Source organism: Balaenoptera borealis, assembly GCF_965194805.1.
Source record: "Balaenoptera borealis genome assembly, chromosome: 15".
NCBI lineage: Eukaryota > Metazoa > Chordata > Mammalia > Artiodactyla > Balaenopteridae > Balaenoptera > Balaenoptera borealis.
The window spans coordinates 4,865,284-4,893,070 of NC_138871.1; the positions used below are offsets into that span (position 1 = coordinate 4,865,284).

The following is a 27,787-nucleotide window of genomic DNA, read 5'->3' on the forward strand; positions in this document are numbered from 1 at the left end:
TATTTTTTCTTTCATACTTTCTGTTCTTATATAACTTGTACTGTGAGAAAAGATATTTCTAAAGAGAATAAAAATATATGAAAGAAATTTTAGAATTAAAAAAACTTAAATATAATGATAATTGGGTAATTGGGTAAGGTACTCCATCCAACCAAATGGGACAGTATTGATATGATAAAACTTAAGCATCTGATCAAATAAAATCTAACACATTCTGGCATTGGGAACAAGATTTAGTACCAGTGTTCTGCTTGAAGGGATCTGAGTGTTCAAGATCACATGAAAATTTAACTCTAAAACTTTCAGTTTGATGTTCAACATGTAGAATATCGACAAGGAATAAGGAGAGAGAGAACGAGAGAGAGAGAGAGAGAGGAAGAGTAGTGAGAAGATGCTGGGCCACGATGGAGAAGGACCAGCCACGGGAGACGAGGGAGGGGATGTGAGGTGGAGACAGGGAGCTTGAGGATGAAAATCTCGGGGTATTTTGCATCCAGCCAGAACCCGGGAAATGGAAGTAAAGTCAGTGCATGAAATCCGAGGTGTGAATACCCTCGATACTAGTATTTCTGGAGCCTCAGCCCCCAGTGTCTGGTACAGCCGCGTGACCCAGCTGGGAGGGATTTGGATCCCTCAAATGCAGTGCGTTAGCCATCAAAGCAAGCACTGCTGCCCCTGGGCGCTCGAGGATGCCGAGCGGGTAGTCTTTCTTGGAAGTTTGCTTGGGACCGGCATGTGGTACCTTACGTGCTTCCAGAACTTGGAATTCAGGGACTGTTTCTTGGCCACGAGGTCCTCCCTCCACTTGATGGTCCCCTGCACTTCGACGAGGTGCTTGAGGGAGTCCTGAAGCTCCCCGATCTGCAGTCCGCCGGGCGGGCACAGTGCCTCCATTTCAATAAGGATGGCCTTGGAGTCGTTCTGGATGAGGGTGTTGTGCAAGGCGATCTCCCACTCGTAGGTAAACTCCTTGCTGTGCGTGACCTCAGGAGTCAGGATGAAGATGTGCCGCCTGCTCTTCTGGATGCTGGTTTCCACTGTGGTGGCTACATCTAGTGATAAAAGGCACAGTGGAAGGGGTAAGAACACACACAACCCTTTCACGGTGAGACTATCAGCCCCAAGCCCTCTTCTCTCCCAGGCAGAGCAGTCCAGAGTCCTTCGGTTCAATGGGAATGTAGAGATCTGTAGCAGGAGACCTCAAATTCAGGTTCACTAGCTAGCGATACATATTATCTTCTTAGAATATTAGCTTACATGTTGTAAAGGGTCTTAGGATTTTAACTCTCATATTACAGAACATTCCATGCAAATGCAGGAGAGCACACGTTCTTCTCAACACACATGGTACATTCTCAAGGTTAGATTATGTGTCGGGACACAAGTCTCAATAAATTTAAGATTGAAATCCTATCAAGCATCTTTTCCAATCACAATTGTATGAAATTAGAAATCAACTACCAGAAGAAAGCAGGAAAAATCACAAATATATGGTGGAGAGCATGCTGTCAACACCCACTGGGTCAATGAGCAGAGCAGTGGTTCCCAAGGGGGGAGGTGCAGGGAGGGCAAAATGAGTAAAGGGGGCCAAATGTATGGTGATGGATGGAAACTAAATTTTTGGTGGTGAGCACGCTGTAGGTTGTACAGAGGTAGAAATATGTTGTACCTATGAAACTTACATTAAACGAATGTTACCTCAAGAAAAAGAAATCTTAAAGAAATAAAAAGGGACGGTGGGGAAAAAAAATAGAGCGCAAACTCAGGAACCCTTGCTTCTCTGAACTGACTCAAGTCTCTAGGGAGTCCTGGATCCGCTTCATCCCCTAAGAGTCTCTGTTTTAGAAGCTGATTTGATCCAGACTAGGGAAATCTTAAGGAAGATCAGATCCCCTCATCAAGTCAGTGTTTATGGATCGTCAACTCCATGGTGACTTCAGTTCACTTGTGGGTGGACTTAGAACATGTAAAACACCCAGCTCTCACGGCAAGGAGGGGACAGCATGATTAAGGAAGCACAACCATGAACAAAACAACTCAAGACATTCTTAGGCAGTGGAGGCTAAAGACTGCCTGTCCACATGGTCTGAAACAGGAAACGAATGTCGAATAGTGCCCGACAGAGACCTTGTGTCAGTCAGGATCCTAGCAATAAAGCTCGGCACTCTCAAAAGCACTGACTAAAGAGAGTCTAGTGAAAGGACAGTTTATAAAAGATGTGGGCAGAGCCCAAGGAAATCAACAAGAGATGGTGCAGAGCCCCGCAGCAGGTGATGTCAGGGAGTCACAACTGCCCTCCAGGTGTGAAGGGAGGGGAGCGGTCACGGAGCCCAAAGCAGGTACGTGTCTGAGGATGGCCAGCTGACGGGAGCCAGTGCTCCAGCAGAGAGGGGCACAGCTACCCAGGGGGCCCCACCCAGAGGGAACAGGGAGGCACCCTGCCCTCCGAGCACCTGCCAGTACCTCCCATTGGCCAAGCCCAGCGTGGAGCAGAGAGCAAGGGGGTGATGGCTTCCATAAGGATCAGCCACCAGGCCACTGGATGGAGGAGGGTGCAGAATGAATTTGAAGGAGCAAATGGAGAGTAATCGTCATGGGAAGAAATACACTGCATGGGCCAGCCATGAACTTTTTCTAAGGGAAGAGTGAAGTTTCGTGTTGTTTTGTTGGATTTTGTTTTACTTTGGTTGAGGTAAGGTCAGAGGACATACTTGAGAGAGGGGGAGGCGGGAAACTTTTCCAAATGAAAAACAGCACGATAAAGGCCACACAAGCTTGAGCACCGGCGAGCTGGCACTCACGTTTGGCTGGGGAGAGGTGTAACTAGAAATGAGATTGGCAGACCTAAGAAAGAAGAGATGGAGAGCATGTAGCACCTGGTGTGACGTCACAAACAACTGGAGTCCCTGCAGCCTCATAAGCAGATGTGTAACAGGCAATGAGCATCTGAATACCATGACATTGCTCCCGACTTGCAGGGGTAGCCAGTGGGGAGAGCTGAAGGAAGAAGAAAGCCTCGGGAGAGACGTGGGTTACATTTTCCTGAATTGCACTCTATACATGTCTCCCAAGCTGGTATTAGGCCATTAACATTATCCAAATATTGCAGGATAAACCAGATTCACCTGTCGTGTGTACGTTTGATTCCATAGACACTTGAATCCCTCTTTGCGGTAGGAATGCCAGGTTAAACTCACAGTCTATTAAACATTGACTTTAGAGGACTTACACTTATGATGTCCCTGCCTTATTCATATTCCACACACTTCCTGGTCCCTGAGGAATTTGAGAAGGGCTAGAAGGAGGGTTCCTAGATACTTGACATAAATATGGAAGGAAAGGAGAATGACTACTGAAATGCCAGAATTGTGACCCAACTGTCAAAATCACATGAAATCAACTAGGAATATTAAGAAACAGAAGACACAATTCTATCTGTTCTTGTGAAGATATAAATTTGCAAATGTTTCACCAATATAAGGAAAATCATAAAGACTTTGAGTCCTTTCAAATATTTTAGCCAGTGCCTCTGGATAGTAGAACAAAATTCCTTGGATTTCAAGCCCTCCTTCAAATCTTCTAGAGGGACTTCAGAGATGTCAGTTATCCTAGTGGTGGACATGGGGAGTGAAGTAGGGGCTGGACCCTACTAAATCCACAAGCAAGGATGCCTTATCCTGTCTTCATATCACTGACACGACTGTGAAGACCTCAGGATCAGGGTGGTGATGGGGGCAGGAGAAGCAAAGAGTAAGTACCTCCTTCTTCTGGAGAAATATGTAAAAGCTCTAGTCTTATGGCCTGGAATAATGATTGCAGCTCCTGATGAAGGCAGGGATAAGACCACCTATTACTTACTTAGCCTTCTGATGAATGTGAATTTCTGTCCCTGATGGTTGTTGATAGTTTTACCTTCTCCAGGGAGCAGATCTCTCCCGTAAATGTATAAGTCGTAGCCACATTTATTTTCAAGAACGTCAGGCAGAATCTGGTGAACAAAGTACTCCACAGAGCTGGCCCCCTCTGGAATGTTTTTGCAGTTCCGTGGATAGATCACGTAAGCATCATAGATCTTCCCATCTGAAGATGAGAACAAGGAACACAATGTTATTACTTGGTCCTCAAAAATTCTCATTTGACTCTTAGTAGACATTCTTCAGGGAGTTTTATGGCTGTTGGTGAATGTATCTCATCCCCCCAAATACTCTAGAATCCAGAGACGATGACAACAATCTACTGCCACAAAATGTCATCAGGAAACCAATCTTAGTCCCAAAGTTCTCCTTTTTACTGTCTCAGACTGAATGATAGAAAACAGGCAAGAGCCTGACCAGTTTAGTTCAAACCATATTGTCAAGTTTGATTAATAATCTATTAATAAGTATTTATACTCATGGCTAAGGGGCTTTCTGCTCTGCTGAGCAGATCTCAATTTTAGCTTTTGTTTTCCCCATGGGGAAGTGAAAATGCTAAAGGGTAATTAATGGTGGCAAAAGAGTAGAAGTTTTTAAGGGATCTGAATTTCCCACAAATCAAATAATTAGCTCTAGTTGAGTGACCCATATGGAAAATCTAAATTTTATCTGCCTCCAAATGAAAGAACGGTGTTCATATTTAGCAGGCAGCACTGTCTTCTTTCATGGGTATACATATGTAGGTAGGTAAGACTCTTTATGGAACAGGGTTTCTGGTAAAACACACTGCATTCTGATGGACCTTTCTAACCTGTTCACATCTGGAAAACAGGAACAATTTTGTTAATGTTTTGACTTCCATAAAGTTTTCCCATTTTCCAAAATGCCCTTTCTGGGCTTGGAGCAGATTCTGCTACTGGGGATTTAGTAAGAACAGCAATTCTACGGGGGAGAAAATTGGAGCTGTTGAGATGGATCTCAGAACCACGAGGAGTGACAAGGCAGGATGGAGAGTGTCCTCTGAGTGGACTCAAAATGATTTATTGCTAATATGCTAGCAAGCAAAAGGGGATCTGTGTTTGGTAGCATAACTATTAAGAGATTATTCGATAAACAACCAACAGCCATTATAGAACCTTTTCTTTTGAAGAAAACTTGAAACTTGCCACTTACCGTTCCTAGTTTTGTGAGGTCTAGCTATGTCTCTCCAGAGCAGAATAATCTCAATCCAGAATGCTTTTAGAATTATCACCAAGACATTGATTAGCAAGAATAATATGCTAAATCCTGCAAGCACGTAGTAGGTGATTTGTTGATCCACTATTCAAAAGATAGGGGGAGGAGAAAAATGATCATTATTACTCCTAAAACAGGAGAAAATAAACAAATACATGGATGCTGGCTTCCCCTGGGAGTATGAGAGATTTATACAAGGGATGCCTACATGGCATTTTCATGGCTGTTTTAAGAATCAGTAAATTAATGTTTAGTGAGCCCCTACTCTGTGCAAGGCACCAGGCTAGGCATTGTAGGGGATTTTCAAAGCATAAGAGGAAGACAGACACATGTAAACTTAGCTAAGATTGGAAGTGAAAGCATTAGTTTTAGCTAGCAGAGGTTTTCGGAAGGTGTGTTCACTCCATGCTGGATTGGGCAGTGAAGGCTTCCTGCAGAATAAGGTACCTGGAGGATGAGTAAGATTTAGATAGCTGCAAAAAAAAAAAAAAAAAAAAAAAGTTTGGGGAATTACTGGAACATATGATTGGAATGGTGGGTCTAGGGCTAGGCTCTGATCAGATTTGAGGCTCCAGCTAAAGCATTTTGTCTCTCTTCTGGTCATGAAAGCCATTGAAGAGTTTTAAGTGGTTCATTAACAGTGCAAGTGGTTTTCAAGCAAGATTAATCTGATGGTAGTGGAAGTTTTGTTTCCATGACCCACAGGTCCTCGGAGTAGAATGGGATGAGAAGTTACTGCAGTATGGGGGGTGAGAGATGAGGAGGGGCCAGATTCATGTAATAATGAGAGAGGAACGGACAAACCTGGCGTTGGCGGCGTTAAGGAGAAAGAATCAACAGGTCTTGGGGACTTATTGCATCTGGGGTTGGTGGCACAGGAAAGCAGGGAAGAAACAAGAGCTATCTAAGTCTCTAATGGGTATTTAGAGATGACTGGGTTTTAGGTCCTAAATATGCCCTGTATTTCCCTTCTGGTGAACATTATTTAGCCATCACTGAACTTTTATCCTTACTCATTGCTTCATAACATATGTATATATGCAAGATGGTCCCCGTATTTATTGAATCAGATATATACAAATTGAATGTAAGAACTATGCTCATAAATAGTATTTTTGGCTGTTTTAAGTTTACTTCCCTCCTTAGAATCGTTAACTATCCCATCTTACAAATAGTCCCACTTAAAGATAAATGTGAAAAGACTCTCAAATGAGATTTGACTAGATAGCTCCCTTTTCATTTTCATCTGATCTCAAAACACAGGCTCCCAGTTTTGCCATAGAAAATCCCTGGTCTGTATTTGCAAATTCCTTCATTAGTTCATCAGCTCCCTGAGTATCCACACTATGAAATCAACAATGACCAAGGTGGGGACTTCCCTGGCAGTCCAGAGGTTAGGACTCCGAGCTTCCACTGCAGGGGGTGCAGGTTCGATTTCTGGTTGGGGAGCTAAGTTCCCACGTGCTGCATGGCATGGTCAAAAAAATTTTTTTAATAACAAAAAAAAAATTAAAAAAAGAATGACCAAGGTGAACCGATCCAAAACTGAAAATTGTTGAGTGAGCCTAGCATCTGCACTGTCATCAGTTTAAATGATAAATACTCCCTAAGTGAATTATTTCAACAGGATTCCTTTCCAGGTCACTCTTTCTAAAAATCCAATCTGGACGCATGCCGGGAATCCCTATTTCTTGTGAAGTACTTATGCGTGTGACTGGCTAACTAGAAGAAAGAAGTTAATCCAAGACATTAAGGCGAGTTGAAGTTCATTATCTTCCTAAATGTTAGTTATTTTATAAATGTATAAGTAATCCTTGTACGTGTTGACTAAACACTGAATACTTTCTGTAAGCGCTTATAAACAGGAAACACTGCTTGCCTTTGAATCCTGGCTCTGTAACTGTAGCCTGGCCAATTATTCAACCTCTCTTTGCCTCAGTTTCCTCATCTATAAAACTAGATGATGGTAATAGTCTCTTCATCGTGGATTTTTGATAAAATAAATGAAAAATTATATGGGAAATAATGACAGGTCCTGGTACCTAGGGAATAATGAATAAATGTGTACTACTATTATTAATAGTAGTAGTATCAAATGTTTAATGATATTTAATAATATGGGGACACAGGCTTTTTAGTTTTTGTTTTTAAAATTCAGGACAATGTGTAATTTCTTTTATTGTATGATTAGAAATAAAGGAATTCATTGTGACCATTGAGAGAAGTTGTAACAATTTTTGTTTAATTAACATAGTTGTTGAGACAGAGTATAATTGTGTTGCTTTGAAGAAACACAGGTGAAAGGTAGCATATACAGATGAATTAGAAGGAACAAAATCACCAAGTACATGTAACATGAAAACAATTCCAATACACAGGTACCCGAAGAACGTTCATATAATGACATCGTGAGAAAAGCATGGGGATAAGGATACCATGGCAGTGCTAGGGGTGGAGGTGGCTTCCTCTTTCCTACGGGATCTTCCGTGCCCACCAGAACCACAAATGTCACCCTAAAATGACATCTCAACAGGGTCTACATGTCCTGGGGTGACACAGTTATAACTGGCAGAATCCTGTCGACCCATGAAACATGATAGCATTTAAAATCATCTACAGTAGTCATGATTCCGTTTGTTTTATAAAAACTTGCAAATCCGTGGTTAAAGTTGAATTCAAACAAGAAAAATCCCAAGCACCCCCTCGGGCAGAGACTAAAAGACCCTATCTGATTGGTGGTCTGTTTTCTCATCTCTCCCAATCATGTTGTGCCTTTGTGGGTTTATCCAAATTAATCTGGACTATACCGCACTTAGGGGTATAAACTAGGAGTTTACCTCTCCCTATGACTATGTGACAAACACATTAAATAATTTCTACGTAGTGGTACATGGAGTGACAAGTAAAAATATCAAAATTTTCTCCCCACCCTTTATTGCACGGGATTGAATGCTACATCTAACCAACGGGGTGTCTTTATCTGGACATGCAAACAAGTGAGGGAATTGACAGGTGGTCAGGAAGGAAAGGTTTGTAAAACTACTTTTCTGCCATCATTGTGCGCGCAGTGATATAGGGAGGGAGTGGAAGGAAAATGCCTTTGCGCCCGAGAGGAGGGGTCGCGTCCTCACGGACTTGTTTAACGCTGTCTGGACGTGCTGACGATGCCAAGCACAGTGAATGTGGCGTGGCTTCGTTTTTGTCTTGAATTCTCTACACACAATGTGTCCTCCTGTTGCCTACACCCAAGACAGATCTTTTCTCCACCTGCCTCCAGTTTCTGAGATGGACCACTCTGTCCTGATGGAGTCCCCTGTAGCCACACTCCAATACACTGTTCTCTAAGAATATGATTCGGCTTACAGTTGTGAACAGCGAACTCAGGCGACCAAAGTCTCAGAAACATGCCTTACTTGGATTTTTCCTCCTCAGTCTTACGGTGTGCATGATCAGGCCACGGAAATTCATGGCCAGACAGTCGTACTTCAGTGATAAATCCTCTTCTTTTACATCCGCTATTCTTAACACGGCGTTTAGGCAAGTCAGCTCACTGCGAGAACTAGGAAGACAACCTGTTACTTTCAGTGCTTATTTTGCAGTTGCAAACCGTGTGGGAAGGGAAGGGGATGCTTGAACTGAGATTGAAAAATACCTTTGATCTTGCTCTCGCAACACTTGTATTCTTGCTTCACCGAAGTTCTCAACGTTGCTTCTGTTAACCTGCCACAGGATGTCAGCCATGGTCTGAGAGCCTTTCCCAAAGCAAGCAGAGCACCTTAGGTCTGCTGGTTTTCCTAGATGAGAAGGAAAGAGATTCACCGATAAAATTCAGTTCTGCAGAGAGGATTTAATTTCATTGCATGTGAAAAAAAGTCATTGAACGTCTAGTGTGTGTCACGAATGGATTTCCATTTCCTTTCCTCATCTTCAGCACCTTCCTCCTTCTCTGCCCTCGCTTTGCCACCTCCTCCGTCTCCCATCATTTTCATTCCACCCACAGTTCAGGCTGAAGCTCAGCCCCCTCTCCCCTGCAGTGGAAACTATAGAGGCTTCACCAATGCCACGTTATAATCTAAGATTTCCCCTTACTACGCATTGCCATTTCTTTTCCTTTTTTTTTTAATTGGAGTATAGTTGCTTTACAATGTTGTGTTAGTTTCTGCTGTACAGCAAAGTGAATCAGCCACTTGTATATATGTATATCCCCTCTTCCTTGGATTTCCTTCCCATTTAATGGCTGTCTTCCACTCCTTTTTTCTCCTATGGAACTCCCTTCATCTCTCTGTAAGCTACCTTTGTCAGTAAAACCGTTTCACCTGAATCAGCCACAATCCCACTGCTTAATCGTCCAACAAGAGCCTCTCCGCTCCCACTCCTGTTAATTTGAGACTTCCTCCTTTCAGAACTAAAAGCTTAAGGGCCGATTCCTGCCTTGGGTTGGGCACTCAGCCATCCTTTACTGAGTTCTTAGTCCCTGTGTCAAGAATTAAGCATTTGAAGAGGGACGAGGAGCTTAGAGTCTCCAAGGAGGTGACAATGGTATAAGCAAATGATCAGAACACATGGTATTCTAGTGTTTTAATAGAAAAATAGACAAGTGGCATGGGAATACAGAGGGAGACATCAGGGCAGGGAGCAGGGCTGGTGCTGGTGGCCTTGGACTTGACCAGATGCTGGCTCTCATCGTGCTCCCTGGCAGGTAAGGAGGCTGGCAGGGGGATTTCACAGAGGAGGGGATACTTGAGCTTCATGTCGAGGGATGGGAAGGAGGGCATGGGCGAAAGCAGGGAGGAACGTGGAAACCCTGCAAAGCAGTAGAGCAGCTCTGAGGCAGTCAGTGTGGTTTTGCTTTACATGCTAAGAACTTTGATTCTCACCCCATTCTCTCAGGGAACCAGGAAAAGCAGAGACGGACAGAGGCATACAATCTGGGTTCTCCTCCTTCTGTCAGCATTTATTCCCGCCACATCCTTGGGTACGTCATTGAGCCTCTCTAAGCCTAAGCAGCCACAAGGATAAAGTGGGGACGATATCTACCTCCTTGGATAGTTGGATAGAAGTGAGAGGGAAATGAGGCAGCACGCATGAAAGCACCAAAATAAATAAATAAAATAGAGCAAAGTGCAGTACAAATGTAAGCGCTGTACGTTGTTGTGACCACATATTCCTAATATTAGCAAGGGCCCAAGGTGGGTGTTTCCAAATATGCATCTCATTTAATCCTCAAGATCCGCTATGGTAATAGCCTGACCCCTGCTTGGGGAATTCAGAACAGGGGTCGTATGGAAACATTTTCCAGACAAAACATTTACAGTATTCTTAAAGTTTTCTTACCAATTTCCACTTCCTTTGTTTCATTCTGTGGAGGGGCTATAATTACTGGAAGCAAAGAAAAGCTTCGCTTATCTGAAATCAAAGACAAAAAAGAGAATATAAATATTAGGCAAGCATTGGGTGGTCATCAGTATAAAGCTTGTATTTTCATATTTCTATCCTTTTTCACAGTGATGTTTCTTGGATTTTTCTGATTGTGATCCATGGCAACAAATACACACACACACACACACACACACACACACACACACACACACACACCAAAACAAAAACATTCAAGCAATACATTCTCTTACTACCTATGATGTTTTCTGATATTTTCTATTCTCTTTTTATCATTAAAACAAATGCCATCCAAAGCATTAAATTAATTACATGACGTAGCAATTGTCAGAAAACCACGATTCTATAGGATAAGCATAACGAACGCTACAGGCAAGAGTTCAAACGACTCCTGAAAGTGATAAACACATAAGTCCACACTTCTGCTCACAGCTTTCCACCAGTGTGGCCCACCCTATCAGGAAGTTCAAATTCCCGTGGCACTGACGCCTAGACACGGTGAATGCACGGCTGCATTCCTGCACCCATTGATTCTCATTTATTTCGGGATGGTGTGATTAAGGACCCCTGCAGGTTTTGATGTTGAACACTGAGAGTTACTAACACAAACGTGGTCCAGCGATGCTTATTTTACAGCGGTGGGGCACTGGAAAACTACAGACAAAAACTCTTCTCCACTACTGCTCTGCCCTGAGAAATCTGCCAGACATACAGGTCCTGCTTCATCTACACCCATAGATCAAGCTCTGCTAAGGAGACCCCAACTCTTTGTAGATTTAACAGGCTTGACTGTGAAATCTCACCCCTGATGGACTCTTATAGAATTTAAAGTAATTTTGAAAAAAAAAAAGTAGAATTAAATGACCTACTTAAGGTCCTGGATGATGATGAAAGCATTGCAAATCAAGATTGAAAATCAGCCAACAATATCTATGTATCTCTTTATAAAGCTTCTCACTCAACTTCTAATCCGGCTAGTTATGTTAGAGAGGAAATAGATTTTCCTCTATTTACAGAACCTCTGACAACAAATTGGGAGAAAAAGAGTTAATCTTGCTCTCCAAATTGTTGTATTGCCATTCAAAAAAATGTTAGGTTAGCATTCAGATCACATTATCTTTGAAAAATTAAGCCATAAAGGAGAGAACAGATGTGGCTTTGGATTAGCAGCGTTATTTCCCTCCAAAATATCTTAGATCTTGATAGTGCATTTAGAAAATCTCTTTGCGTCACATTAGAGAATACACGTAAGATAAGATGAGTCAGGAGGAAGTTTGGGGAGGAGCACGAAGTACCGGCAAATCAACAAGATGGACACAATTTCTGTCACATTATCGTTTTTCAAGTGTTGCATTTTGTTAAATTCAGTAGCTTACCAATAACTGTGAATGACCTGGTTGCAGTCACAGTATAATTGACTCCATTTTCATTGTGCGTAAATTTGCATGTATAATCACCAGCGTCCTTGCTGTTTGCATTGTCAATCTGCAAAAATGACTTGTGTGCTAGGTACCTGGATCCTTGAAGAACTTCACAATTCTGAAATGAAAAGTCCCAGTCTACATTCAGTAATTCTTTACTTCCACCTATTTTGATGGTGTAATTTTCATCTATTTCCCGCATGTTTCCTTTTACCTTAAACCACTCCACAGGTGCTGTCCAGTTGTAGAGGTCAATTGTAGGACAATATATTCTGGAATTTTTTTCTGATCCAGATGTTGTTGAATATATCAGAAAGTCTGGAATATCACAACCTGGTTGTTTTTTATAAATGGTGACATTCACATATCCAGTCTTACTGGAGGTAGGACTATTAAAATAAATCAAACAATTTTTAAAAAGTCACTTAGCATTATGAAATAACTTAATCCAGCTCTAACTTTTACTTAATATTGCTTTTCTTCCTAAAACAACTGACAGATAGTGGTTCTTCTTTTAAAATAATCATTAAAATCTAGAGTTTTAAATGCTTTTTGTTACATTTTAGGTAAAACACAACCCCTACAGTAGCCTTTAAAATGACTCCCTCGGGGCTTCCCTGGTGGCGCAGTGGTTGAGAATCTGCCTGCCAATGCAGGGGACACGGGTTCGAGCCCTGGGCTGGGAAGATCCCACATGCCGCGGAGCAACTAGGCCTGTGAGCCACAATTACTTAGCCTGCACGTCTGGAGCCTGTGCTCCGCAACAAGAGAGGCCACGATAATGAGAGGCCTATGCACCGCGATGAAGAGTGGCCCCCACTTGCCGCAACTAGAGAAAGCCCTCGCACAGAAACGAAGACCCAACACAGCCATAAATAAATAAATAAATAAATAAATAAACCCAAAGTTAAAAAAAAAAAAAGAAAACTCTTTCCGTTTAAAAAAAAAAAAATTACTCCCTCACCATTTCTGTGTACACTGTATGTGCTGTAACACCGAGACCTGATGTTATAAAGATAATTAGTATTTATTAAGAGTTTACTGTGTATCATTCATTCTATTCTCACAACCGCGCTTTGAAGTGGGTTCTACTATCACGTGTATTTTACAGATGAGGAAACAAGGATGGAGAAGTAACTTACCAGCAATGCACAGCTAACTAGTGACACACCGTGACTTTGAAACTAACGCTGTCTGACCTCAGAACCTAGGCATCTAACTGTACCCATCTTGCCTTTTGACTTAGTTCATCTGACATCTTGTACGTACCGAACAGGCACAAAATCACAAGAGGTGGCAATTTACGTGTAGAGTAAGGGACTTGTGGGGCCCGAGTCTCAGGTAAACTTCTTGGGCTTGCCCCTCATGTGGGAGGCACAGATGACCCCCCTTTTACACCCATCGTAAGCCTCCTGACGCCCCACATCTAGGCTGTTGGTTTGTTCTGATTTGGAGCCCAACGTGAGCGATTGCTCTCAGTTTTCCTGGTCACTAGAAAAGCAAGGTCTTTTTCTAATTGGGCTACAAATTAAGCCCTGTCATTATACATCCAGAGAGTTCACCGTCACCTGAAGCCCAACCTGATGGTGTTCCTCAGGTGCTCTTTTATTCCAATCACTTTATAAATTCAACTGCTGCAGAGAGGTCTAGAAAGAGAAGGGAAGTGAGGCAGCTCAGACTATCAGCTCTTAAAGACAAAGGAGGAGGACTGGATAATACCTTCTGATAATGCAAGTATAAAATCCAGAATCGTTGACTTTGGCTGGGAGAAACTTAAGACGTTCCCCTGAGGCAACTACACGACTTCTCTGGGTGGTAATACGTTTGTTGGTTTTTGAGTAATACCAGACAACAGGGTATCGAGATTTTTCTTGTCTGGGACATCTCACAATTAAAGCCTCATTTTCCAGGCTCCAAGACGATTTGCCTGCAAATAAAAAATATATATAAATATCATCCTGAAGTGATCATATAAAAAGGATTACAATTTCTGTATTCTAAATATCCCCTTCTAGGATTAAATTTAGAAACTGGTCACACTTTGAGAAAGAATAAGTAAATGATCTAAGATCTTTTATGAAATATTCTAATGGATACACAGATTAGTGATTTAATTTGGAGCTAGATCCTTCACATTGCTCCAAAGGAAAGCAGACATGTCATCTACACAAAGCATGTTGTCAGTCAACAAGTGCTGTCAGTACCTTCTACGTGCAGGCACCATATTAAATTTTGACATATTTGAATATGTAAAATTAAAATTATGCTATATTTGTTATGAAGAATTTGTCCTGATAGATTGGTGATGAAGAATGACTGTAGAACATAAATGAATTTTCTAGGTTACCATTCAGCTAGAGCAATTGGAAGCAAGCAATTTAAAACTAGGCAAATGTTCTTGGAATTACTTAATTAAAATAATTTTAAATGTCAGTTCAAAAGCAATACTTACTAAATGTAGCTGATGTGGAAGGTAAGAGAATTGTTAGAATTACCAAGACCCAAAGTCTCATTCTCAGTTTCTCAATCTAGAGCAAGTGTTGGTGACCGATTCTCAAGATGATTCAAGTCAAATCTGTGACATACGATGGTGAAGCTCCCCTCTAGGTGGTTGATGGTATTCCCTAAGATTTATAGTTGGAAAGAGTTGTCAGTATCTCTGACAAAAAGATACCAAAAAATAAGTCATACAGAATCACAAGCAAAATATTTACAGCCATGACTTTTACTTGCTCAATACCTCCCAGGAAAATTATTCATGAACAGATCTTTAATATGTACAAATATGTATAGGAGCAGACTTCAGACATGCATCATTACATTTATTCCTACTGGACTTTTGGATCACGCAGGGCTTATGACAGCCATGCTATTTCACTGTCTCGTGAGAATGTACTGAAGCTAAATTAAGAGGAAAGAAAATGGGTTTCTATTTTTGAAAAAAAAGAAAATTATAAAATTCAACAGACCTTAGAAAATACAATATTATAAATGCAGATATGAAACCCAGACATCCACACAGGCTGGCAGCTGTGTGTACACACACATGACTCCCGCCTGCCCTCAAGCACACAGGCAAACAGTCATCCCAAAGCAACTAAGGAATATAGAAAAGAGATGGGTAAAACAGTCATCAAATAGTTGCCCTAGACACTATACCAAGCCCTCAGAAATGTGTCCCTGCCCCTGCTTATCCCCAAGAGTCACCAGAAGCTTTCTAAGAAGAGTTGAAGGTCTGTGAAAAATAATGACATACTTTTTCTTTCAGCAAAAGGATAACTTAACTGTATCATTTTTTTCTTAAAAAGTCAGGGGAGGGATGGAACCAATACAGAAACTGACAAGCATAGAATGAATACAACAACGCTTAATATATTTTAAAAAAGCACATTTCCTCTAAACATGAACTGTTGATACTTTCCTTATTACATGTCTGAAAAAGTTTTTACTACAAATTTTAGATAAGTAATTGATGCTTACCCAAACTGAAGGGCAGGAGGAATGAATTTCAAGTGAATGACTGAGCTGTGAATAGTTGCCAGCTCTTGTAGCTCCTTCCTCGCAGACTACTCACATGCACTCTCTCTTTTATTTTAAAGGGGAGATACTCAAAGACGTCCTTCAACTCACCACTCCACCCACCCTGAAATTTGATTTCTAGCCAAAATTCATGACTTGTTCAAAAATGCTGGTGCATCATGTACCAAGAACTCTGACCTTGGTACATAAATATTTAAATGTAAGGACAACATTGAATAATCCTTTAGAAAAAGTAATCAAATCATCTCCGTGTTTTAGCATTAGTTACTCAAGCTAATGCTTGTTATTTATCGCACTGATATGATTACACTGAGTTCCAAATGATCTGGAAATCTTGGGGCCTTGAGACTGCTCTTCCAGATTCTCCTTGACACTTCATTTGGCAGACACTAGTTAGGAAGGCGCGGCCAGTTACAGCAGCTTTGGTGCAGAGAGTTTCGAAAGCAAAATGGGGGCACGCAATGAGAAGTAAACAGGACTTTATGGGATTTTGCAAATGTTCTGTTTAGGGTCCAGAATTGACACGGTCTCATCCAAAAACAGATTCCAGATCCTCAGATTTAAGTCCCTACAGGGCTCTTGGATGGGAAAAAGAAGTTTTTCTAAGGAGTTCAGAGAAATAGAGGGAAGTTTTGAGTACGAAGGCTGCCTTAAGGGGAATGACAAGGAAAATCATAACCCTCAACTCCTGGGCTCCACATAAAACAAATGCTAACCGCAAGATTTGCTTTTAGCTCTGAATAACTGGTATGACTCAATCATGAGTAAATTTGACTTACTTTTAAAACTCACCACATCCCAGAAGGATTCAGGGACTAATTCCAGACCCGTACAATAATATAACAACAAAAGCTAAGCCTTCTCTGGAACTCACTCTATGCCAGATACAGTTCTAAATGACTTCCATGTATTAACTCCTTCATTCCCATAACCACCCAATGAAGCAGGCGCTACCATTATTATGGCCGTTTTACAGACAAGGACACTGAGACACGGAGAGGGTAAGCAAACCGCCCAAGTCATGTTATGCTAAGAGGAGGAACCAGTATTTGAACCCAAGCAGGTTGGCTCCAAAGGCTAGATTCCTAACCACTAAATCATCCTGCCACCAGGTGAAGAAGGTTAAGAGAGGGGGAGCAGCCAAAGAACAATTCTAGTAGGTTTTTGGAACCAGTTGACCGTACCGTCCCCCTCCCTCCACTCCCCTGTGGCTGGCAATGTTCTTGAACAGGCGTCTCTATCTGCAGGGACACCAGTCATGCGCTCTCAGAGGAAGAGATGCAAAGTCTTGTCACTGCTGGGAGATTCACCACCATGTTTGGTGTCACTTCAAGGAATTAGATCTGTTCATTGCTATTCTTGACTTACTTGTCAATATCATGAGTTTTGGCACTGAGACCACAGAGTCAGGAGCAGGCAAGATTGGAACAGTGCCCAGGGCACTGTAAGCTCTAGATAACATCTTTTTAATTAATTTTTTTGGAGTACAGTTGCTTTACAATGTTCTGTTAATTTCTACTATACAGCAAAGTGAACCAGCTACACATATACATATATCCCCTCTGTTTTGAATTTCCTTCCCATTTAGGTCACCACAGAGCACTGAGTAGAGTTCCCTGTGCTATACAGCAGGTTCTCATTAGTTATCTATTTAATACATAGTATTAATAGTGTATATATGTCAATCCCCATCTCCCAATTCATTCCACCCTGCCCTTTCCCCTTTGGTATCCATATGTTTGTTCTCTACGTCTGTGTCTCTATTTCTGCTTTGCAAATAAGATCATCTGTACCATTTTTCTAGATTCCACATATATGCGTTAATATACGATATTTGTTTTTCTCTTTCTAAATAAAATGATACCAACTTGAACATTCTTACACTTGAATACGAACTTATATTTTGTACCCTAAAACATCTTAAAAATTTTAAATTAAATTTAGACATTTATTCATTTAGATGAGGCCATAGTTACCTTGATTTCTTAGTTTTAAATAAGGTTTCAGTTAGAGTTTTAATATCATAATCATGACATCTTGCAGAAGCATTTAATAAAGTCTAGCTATTATGATAAACAAAAGCTATTGTTTTAATTCAGTCCATTATTCAACAATGAAGTCCTTTCATTCAAAGTAAAATACTGCATGGTACTTTCAGCATCATTCAAAGTTTACAGATTTAAATAAAAACCCAAGGACGAGACTGGTTAAATAATTTGACCAAGCTCACCCAGTTGTGGCTGGGTTTGAAACCAGACTTGCTGAACCTCAAAGACAAGGCTTTTTTTTTCTAATATCAACTAAAAAGAGAGAGAGAGATTAGAGTGGTAAAGCTTTCCTTCTTATGATTGTGACTGGGAGATTAAACAAAATAAGCAGCTCTAATTTCCTGTAAGCCTCTTTTCTGTAAAGAACCAGACAATTCTGGCTTCTAACCACTATGACACCATCCAGCGTAAAAGTATAATAGTTTATAATAACTTAGCAAGACAAGGGCTTCTAATAAATAACTAAATCCAAGATCTTGAGCAGCCATGAATTCTGCCAAGTTAAGCAGAAATCTTCCAGTGCCTGCTGGTTTCATTGGCAGATATCGTCTTTTTAAGACTCCTCAGAATTACTCTTCATTTTCAAAATTATTCTAACCTAATTTGGCCATAAATTTTTTTCTGGTTTTGGGGTTACAGTTTAGAAATCTTGCATGTCCCCACATATAATCTAATTCTCTGACATTTCCACTTACAAACAAAATCTTTATTTGCCAGAGGAACATCTAGCTTCTTGCACCCAAGTATTTCATAACTTAGAAGATATCCTGTGAGGCTCATTCATTTGTTTTGGCCGGTGTCACAACTAAATGCAGATACGACGTCTTAACACACTGCAGAGCTTGGCCATCGGTAGCCTGGTCTTACCGTAAACATGTGAAAACCAGGAAACATTTGTCCTATTAAACTTTCATGTATTTAAGTGGGTCAGGTTCTCACTCAATAACACTGACGATAAGCAAATGGATTTTTTGCCCCCTCATTCCATTAGAGAGCATTTTAGACACCACTTTCCTTCTGTCTTTCCTGATGAAAATGTGCATAAAGCCTGTGACAGTTGGGGGCAGATCCTGTGTAGTGTTAGGTAGTCTACCCTGCATCTCCAGAAAAGGCTCTGGGCCCAGTCTACCCACTGTGTCTCCTTTGGTTACACTTTTATCTCTTTGCTGCTTCTTTGCCATACTCCAAACTCTTGGGGCACTCAGCATTTATCTCCTTCCCTCCATGCTTCTTTTGGCCTCAGCCAATTCTCCCCTTCAAAAACTAGAAGCAACTGGTATATATTCAAAGACAAACTGGAATTAACTTTATATCTCCAGAACTAAACTGGAGATCTAACCCTCCAAGCCTCCTCCGCTCCCTCGCTCCTAAGAAAAACTTCTCCCACAATCTTCCTTGTCTCAGTGACAGCAACTCCATCTTCCCCCTTGAGAGTTGCTCAAGCCAAAACTCTCCATATATGATTGGCTCTCCTCTTCCTCATGTATCAGGACATCCTAACAGTTTCATCTTCAAAGTACATCCTACCTACAATGACATCCCCCATCCTCCCAGCCCCACCTCCACGGTCACCTCCTCATCCGAGCCACCATTATCTCTCACCTGGATTTTAACAATAGCTTCTAACTGTTCTCTCTGCTTCCACAAGTGCCCCTCTTCAGACTATTCCTGATACAGAGACTCCGGACATCCTGTTAAAACCTAAGTCAAATCATGTGCGCCTCCACTTCACCCAGAGGAAAAGCCAACACCCTTACAGCAGCTATGGTGCCCACATTATCTGAGGCCACCTGGGTCCTCCTTTCCAATCCTGCCTCCTGGGTCCTCCTTGAATGTACAGCCAGTACTCTGCACTCACTCTTCCTTCTGTCTGGACGCCTCTTTCCAATTACCTACAAGGCTAACTTTCTCACCTCCTCAAAGTCGGTGCTCCTATGGCACCTTCTCAATAAGACTTAGCCTGACTATTCAATTTTCTTTACTTTTTTTTTTTTTTTGCTGCTGAATAATTTTTTTATTGATGTTAAATTCACATAACAAAAAATTAATCATTTTAAAGTGACAATTCAGTGACATTTGGTACATTGACAATGTTGTGCAACCAACACCTCTATCTAGTTCTAAAACAATTTCATCACCCCAAATATCATGCAGAACAAAGGAAGACAGAAGTACCTGCCCATGTGGAATTTGCAGCCCAGTGGAGAAGGAGGATGACATTTATATAAATAAGTAAAATTATTTATAAAAGGTTTTACATGGTGATACATTCAGGGAGAAAAAGAAAGCAGAGGAGGGAAGTAAGGAGGATCGGAGAAGTGTGCAGTTTTAGGTAGGGTGACCTGGAAGGCCAACTAGGAAGGTGGCATTTGATAAACAGCCGAAGCACAGCCCAGGCAGAAGCACGCCTGGTGTGTCCGAGGAGCAGCAGGGAGCCCTGTGACTCGAGTGGAGAAAGACGGCAGGGAAGTAAGAGCAGGTCGGAGAGGTCTGGTGACCAAATGGTGCACCGTGAGTCAACTTAAGCACTTTGGTTCTTGCTTAGTGAGATGGGAACCACAGGAGGGCACAAGCCAAGGAATGGCAGGACCTGACGTGGGTTTTAGCAAGAAGGCTCTGGGTGCTGAGAATAGCCTTCAGGAGGGTAAGGGATGAGGAAGAAAGCAAGTTAGGAGGCTTTGTGATGGCCCAGATGAGAGAGATGGTGGCTTGGACCAGGCTGTGGAAGTGTAGGTTGTGAGACAAGGTTGGATTTTGGCTGTATTTTGTGGTTTGCTGACAGAATTTCTTGATGAACAAGATATAGGGTAGGAGAGAAAGACAGTGGGCAAAGACGACTTCAAGACTTTTGCCTGAGTAACTGGGCATAGGGGGTTGCTATTTACTGAGATGGGGGACTGGACGTGGAACAGGTTTTGGAATGAGAGTCAAGCAGTTTTGGACATATTCAGCTTAGCATATCTCGTAGACATACAACTGGAGATGTCAAGTCACCAGTGGGCTGTTTGCTTCTGAAGTTCAGGAGACACATTTGGGCTAGAGATATATCATCCAGATACACATAAATTTGGAATATGTCAGTGTATAGATAAAATTAAACCCACCAGACTAGATGAGATCTTCAAGAGTGAAAGTATGTAGATAGATCATGAGGTTACAAAAGAGCAACTGCTTATTTTCACTGGAAAGCTTCCCTGGGGAGAGATAGTCATCTTTCCCAAACAGATAAATTTGCATCTCTGTGTGTAAATCACTGCGGAAGTGCTGAGAATTTAGCATAAGTTAACATAAGTTTCTATTAGAATCCTTTCTTTCTTTGTTTCTGTTTCTCATCTTGTTTTGTTTGTTTGCTTGCTTTGCAAATAACCTTATAGAATCTGAACCCACTTTGGAAACACTGCATAGCTTCTTTCCTTAAATTTCAATTCTGTTAATAACTAGTTACGATTGTAATGGCATCCTGCCGTTGTCAATGCCACCAATTACCTCCACGTAATTGCTAAAACCACTGTGTGTCCTTAGTCTTCATCTTGCCTTGAGCTCTGAGCAGCCTCTGTCTCAGTGGAACAGTTTCTCCCCATCTTTCTTCAGGACACCGCTGGCTGCTCTTCACATCTCCTCTTTTCCCCACCGCTGCATGGCTCAGTCCTTGAATCTCTGTCTACACTCATTCTCCATGTGACGTCATCCACTTGCCTGGTTGTAGACTTCATCTATATGCGGATTATACTCTCAAAGTTAAACCTGCTGTCCAGACTATCCCCCTGAACTTCAGACTCAGATATGCACCTGCTCACTTGACCCTCCACTCATCTGTATCCTAGACGTCTCAAAATTAACCTGTCAAGACTTCTTCCTGTTCTTCACACCAAAATCTGCCCTTCCAACAGCCCTTATCATCTTGGTTGATGGCAACTTCATCGTTACAGCTGCTCAGATCAAAATCCATGGCAGTTTCTTTATGCCTCTGTCTCCAACACATCTCATCCAAACCATCAGCAAGTCCCACTGAATCTACTTTCCAAGTATATTCAGAGCTCAACCACGTGACCACTGCTCATGACGCTCACTGGTGGTCCAGGCTACCACCATCTCTTGCCTGGATTATTGCAATAGCCTCTGAATTAGTCTCTTTGGTCCTTCCCTTGCCCCCTTAGAATCTATTTTCAAAGCAGAAACCAGCATGATCCTTTTAACCACTCCTCTCCTCAAACCTCTCCTTTTATTCAGTGAAAACCAAAGTCTCTGTAATGGACTAAAAGGCCCTCCATGGTCTGCCGCCCTTCACACTTCTCTGATTCAGGTCTTCTATGTGTCCCACCCTCATTCCACACTTTTCTCCTTCCTCTTCCCCCAACATCCCAAGCTTGCCCCTACCTCAGAGCTGGGATTGGTATCCCTTGGATACCCCTTGGATATCAATGTTACCCAAATCTCTGGAGATCCTCTCCTTTGCACTTTTCTGTCTCTGCATTCACAGAAAACTGGGAAGTGTGGAGGGGTGAGCAGAGAAATATGGACCCTCATAATCACAGGACAAACATTTTGAAGGACATATATGAAGAGTTCTGCTGGAAAAGCAGGAATCTGAAAACCAAAGACATCCCAGATCTGTCTGAGCTATTCGTCCACATCTTCAAACATAGAGGGAGCAACGTCCTCATCTATACAACCTGTTCAAGAGCAGAGACAACCCAATGTCCTGCTGGGGATTCTGTAATTCAAGTCAGCAGCCCCGGCATGCTGCCAGCAGGGCACAGAGATGAAGGTTCCCAGAGCAGGAAAGGTAAAAATTAATGACGATGGCTGACATTATTAAGCGTTTGCTGACAGCTAGGTGTGGTGCTGTTACTTTACATCCATTTAATCTTTAGAAACCACCCTCTGGGCTTGGTATTAGTACTAAGATGCTGGTTTTATAGGTAAAGAATACAAGAATTAAAGAGGTCAGATGAGTGGCCTAGAGTCATCAGTAAGTCATCGGCAGGGATTAAATGCAGTTCTGTGTAAGTCAGAGCTTTCTCTCACATACTGTACATAGAATAGCAGAAAGGGGATAACAAGGTCCATACTGAGACTCTGGGGGCAATGACACATGAATATTTTTGGCCTCAAGAACTGCTGCAAAAAAAGAAAAAAGAAGGGGGCTTCCCTGGCGGTCCAGTGGTTAAGAAGCCACGCTTCCACTGCAGGGGTTGCAGGTTCGATCCCTGGTCGGGAAACTAAGATCCTGCATGCCACATGGGGTGGCCAAAAAAAAAAAAAAGAGAGAACTGTTGCAGCCAGAGGAAGCACACCTCCCACTTCTCTGTCCCTGACACTCAGGGGTACGGCTTTGGGGGCCAGCTCTGCCACATCTGACTCTACACGCTTTGTCGGGAGACTTCAGAGAGGAAAGAAATGGAGCTGTCAACTGGAGGTGCCAATGCCAAGCGTGAACTTAAATCAGTTATTCCTCCCTACCCACCACTCCCCCAGAAAGATGGGACCTCAGCAGCCCTGCCCCTCATACCTATCACTCTCCTTTTTCATCCTGTATCTCCTTCTCCCTGAGGGTCTGACTTCTCTTCCCCATATCACATACCCTTTGCCCCGCAGCTCCTTGCTTGCTAAGCACTTTTCCCTTCACTGTCTGAGCAGATTCCACTTCTGGACTTCAGTGGATTCCAGCAAGAATAATTCTGGCGTATGAGCACTTTGTATGTACTGTATACTGCAAGGTCCCCTCACAAGCCCATCCTCCCCCATTTATTTTCCATTACACGAGGCCAAAGTTCCATATCATACAAACAAGACTTCACGGGACTTCATCAGTCTATAACTTAGGTTTCCCATGGGTAATACTACCTTTTTCATAAACAGAAAATTGAGAGCAATGATTAAGTTTAACCCACATTTTTGTTTTAAAATTCCATTCCCTTTGTGATAAATGTATTTTTGTAAAACGCCCCAAGGAAAGACACTTACCATCAGTCTGATGCGTGCTTTCTTCCTCAACTTCCTACCAACAGAGTTTGTTAACTCTAAAAACCAATTTCTCTAACAGCTCTGTGCTAAATACGACAGCCACCTTTCTTTTAAAACCTCCCATTTTCCTTATCAGTTAAGACACAGGAACCGGCTTACTGATAAGCTAAAACTGATTCACTGTACTGTTAACGAAGACCAACTTCAGTTTGCATCACATTCTCTATTCGAAAGGTCTCTGATGAAGATGCACTTCCAGTTGTAACATTATCTCCATAGATGGTCACATTTCCTCTTAATTCTATTTTACCTCCCTTGTGGGTGACTTCCTCAGCAAAACCTCCCGACTCCATGTAAGTGGCAGATCACTCAGTGCCCTTACAGTGTGAGATGGCAGCTATAACCTTCCAAAAGCTGCAGCTCTAAGAACAACAGTGCACTTTTCTGTAGGAAGTTTTACTGTTGATGCATCAACGTCAATGTTTTGAAAACATCTGATACGATTGGGTGCGTTAGGTGTACACCAGGCTCTGTGTGCAGAGACTTTTGCACACAGTGACACTTTCATTCCTCAGAGGCTTACTGGAGGCTCAGAGAGGCAGATTAACTACCTTACTCAAGGCAAGAGCCAGTACAAGGTAAAGCCAGAATCCAAAGCCTCCATAACTGGACTCTTTCCATGTGTCTCCAGACGGCCTGTCTTGGATGGTTGTAATACAGATTTGTGGACTCATGTTGCACCTGTTAGAATTCTGAATAAACCAACTTTAATCATCTATGTGATTTTCTTTTTCAGACTGTTGGTGACTTCCAAATGATCAAGATGTGCCAGCTGCCAAAGAACTAGTAGAAAGAGCAGGAGCTTTAGATACAGCTGGTTTTCCTCTCACTGACAGTGTAGCTTGGGTCAAATTCTCCATCCTCTTTAAATCTCTTGTGCAAAGGGTATGGTTATCAATATTAAATGAATAATCTATGTAAGGGATCAGCCATATTAATGAACACTGGTGGCTTTCTGTCCTATCATATACTCAATCCACCAAAATTGTGCTAAAAAAAAAACTTCAAAATTTATTTTCTTTCATATTTGCTTACAGACCCCAGTCTCACCAAGGGAGCCAAATCTCCTTTTCTCCTTACCTATGGTCACTGTACATAAAAGATGAAAATCTACAGCACAATCCAATTACTTACTACACAATCTTTTTATGGAGCCTACTTTTACATGGGGTCATCTATCACTTCTTCTCCACAGCTACAGAATTAAAGAAAATGCACTTGAACAATAAACCAAGCAGTATTTATTGATGTATCCAACGTTGTGTTGGGCGTTATGAGAGATGTAAAGTAAGTTTGAGACTCATTACTGATCTCAAGGAACTTACGCTTTACCAAAAAAAGGATGGGAGGGGAATGTAACATTTTACAAATCTGAATATTTTGAGTTTAAATTAGAAATCTGCAACAATCTGAATATTTTTAAAAAGTAGAGTAGGTCATCAAGAAACTATAAAGTAGTCTTTGTTCAAGAGTGGAATTTTTCAAATCTTTCTGGCATGGTTGAATTATGGCTCTACCCTAAATCTAGATCTCTTGATGTGCGTATTAAGACAGCAGGACAGTGTTTAGAAACTTGGGCCAACTCTGCTGTGGAATCTGCCTTTCAAAGAGTTTGTCAGCACTGGCACTTACGTACTTGACTGTTACCAAGATGACTAACAGCATCTTCAATGTTTCCATTGACTGTTCAAGACATTTCATGAAGTCCAGGGAGGCCAGCATCTATCAAGGCCTATGAGGTTTTGTAATAGAGAAGGGAACATTTGATGTAAGATAGAGGGGCCTCAGTAGCCATGGGCTGCTTCAGGAAGTTCCTCTTTATCCTTCTGTCTTCAAGGGCTCTGCAAAATGTAGAATCCAGAGATTCTTGCTGATGCATCCAGCTGGCAGGGAGAGGCTGGGTGAGCCTGGGAGGGGACACAGCCTGATCCCTTGAGGATCTCTCTCCAGGCCCGAAGATCTGACATTGCACCCCACGTATAATTTGCTCTCAGGCCACACCCACTAAAAATGACTGTACCCCTTGGAGGTGACTCTCCTAAAGAAAAGTGACCCAGAACCGATGGAAGGCGATGCTTCTCTATGGGGGCACAGAACATCTGTGACAACTCACCATTCAATGACATGAAAGGAAAGATCAAAACTGGCCAAACTTGTTTGTCTGAAATGAGAACAGATTGGTGCAGCTGGAAGAGCAGAAATGTGTTTGTTGTGTGTGTGTGTGTGTGTGTGCGCGCGCACACACGTGTACAAGAGCTTACTTGTGTTTGCATGTGGGTTTTGTCCACGTAGAGAGGACATCTTAGCTCTGAACCCAAACCAAAAGGAGCTTTTAAATGTCAAAAATCTCACTGACCTGCCAAAACAGAAAAGTTGGCTGGGCTTCCTTGCGCCTTGGAGAAGTAGGAATAATTAGTTCAGACCCACTTCCAATTCCACAACCATATAACAGCCCAGCGTCTTCCCTATGAGGTCTACTAATTCCGGGGGCTCCTGGTCTCGAGGTGTCTCCGCCTCAGGCTTCTGTGCCCAGGAGTCCCGTCTCTGTCCTGCTCAGCATCAGCCCGGGACTCGCCCTTTCTCCAACTTGCACAAGAAATCCATGTACACCAACAGTTCTGAAATGTGGGGCGCCAAGCTAACGATGTGTACATCACCTGGAGTATCTCACAGCTTCCTATCCTTCCTCGCCTCTTGCACCTGCTCTTCATCAGCCCTCCCCTCCCAGAGGTGCTCAGAAGCCCCTCACTTCTCCTCAGTGTCTGTCCCCAGATGTGCACACCCCAAATCCCCCGCGGTGCTAGGCAGCTATGAAAGCTGCTCCCTTTTAGAAAGAAGCTGAGGCTACAGATTGCAAATTCATTTTTCTGTCGCATCTGCCTTTGCTCTCCTCCCCTCCCCATGAGAGCTTTTCCCCTTCTAGCACCTTCTCTCCTCTTGCCTGGTTACTACAACTCACCAAATATGTTCACCAGTGAGACTTGCTGCTTCACTCCCCCAAGGAGGAAAGAGTTTCTTGAAAAGCAGAAAAACCTTATAAATACAGGTGTCCAAATAGCTTATAAAGGAATCTCAGCATCTATGAAAAAGAGAAAATTGTAGGATTAATGTTTTACCCCAGAAAACTAGAATCAAATCTAATACATAATCAGAAACGTTCCCTCCTTGTGAGTCTAGCCCTGTACGTCTCTGCCTCGCCCTTCAACCTGGGTCAATGTCCTCCTCGTCATATTTAACAGGAAATAAAAACTCGACCTTATTTCATAGTCACACTATAGAAAGTTCTTTCAGATCTTTTATGATCACATAAAGAAGTAACAAGCTTTCTATTTTCAGGAGTTTCTATATTCTTGACTTTCTGAAGCAATTGTCTTCAATAATTGACTTCTTATCCTAATTCGTCTGTATAAGTCAAAGATTTTGGCTTGCAGTACTCTCTCTCTCTGCCTCTTTCTGAGAAATTAAAACTTAAAACCAAGCACAGAAGGTAGTATTTTGTCCCTTCCTTCTTACTCCTATCCCATAGTTCCAAAAAAAAAAAAAAAAAAAAGTCTGTGTTTAGCTGAGAGTTCACAGAGGTGCTTGCTTTGGGAATTGAAGAATAGGAGTTATGCTGAAGCCATACGTCAATTGGAAGAAAAAATAATTTTGATCTGAAAAATTAGATTTTTTTTTACATTCTCTCTTTCTTTCTCTCCCTCTCCGTTTCCCTCTCCCTCTCTTTCTTTCTCTCCCTCTCCCTTTCCTCCCCGCCCCGTCTCTGTCTCTCTCTCCCACATACACACACACATCTCCTCCTCCAAAACAACAACAACAACAACAACAAAGAATGGAAAATGTTTAGTCAATGGCTTTTATAAAATATGTTTAGCTCCCTCCATGTTTTAACAAGGTTCAAGGTTCATGTGTTCCCTGCCAGACCTGAGTAGTTTAAATGAAAGGATGAGCAACTGACTCCCTAGAAATTGTGAGGTCCCAATAAAAAGCACCTTTAGCAAGTGTGGTGGCCAGGCTCCAGGATGGCCCCCAATAATCCCTGCTTCCTGTTGTTCACACCTTTGCAGGGTACACACTCTGTACCAGGGAGGTCGACGTGACCAGTAAATCACGGAGTAAGTAATCACATGTCACCTCCAAGATGAGGTTGTAAAAGGCATGTGGCTGCCATCTAGGGCTCTCTCTCTAGAATCACTCTGTCTCAGAG

General features: G+C 42.1%; 1 protein-coding gene across 1 annotated transcript; it reads right to left on the bottom strand.

Moving 5' to 3' along the window:
• Positions 1–91: 91 nt before the first annotated feature.
• IL1RL1 (interleukin 1 receptor like 1) lies at positions 92–26,521 on the bottom strand. The gene is made up of 11 exons (XM_082357408.1): positions 15,449–26,521; positions 14,421–14,592; positions 13,688–13,895; positions 12,183–12,357; positions 11,924–12,086; positions 10,485–10,556; positions 8,803–8,944; positions 8,564–8,709; positions 5,088–5,234; positions 3,913–4,080; positions 92–1,052 (listed from the first exon to the last, which is right to left on the bottom strand). The coding sequence occupies exons 2-11, from the start codon at positions 14,479–14,481 to the stop codon at positions 655–657; spliced, it is 1,680 nt and encodes a 559-aa protein (XP_082213534.1). The 5' UTR covers positions 14,482–14,592; positions 15,449–26,521; the 3' UTR covers positions 92–654.
• Positions 26,522–27,787: the final 1,266 nt, after the last annotated feature.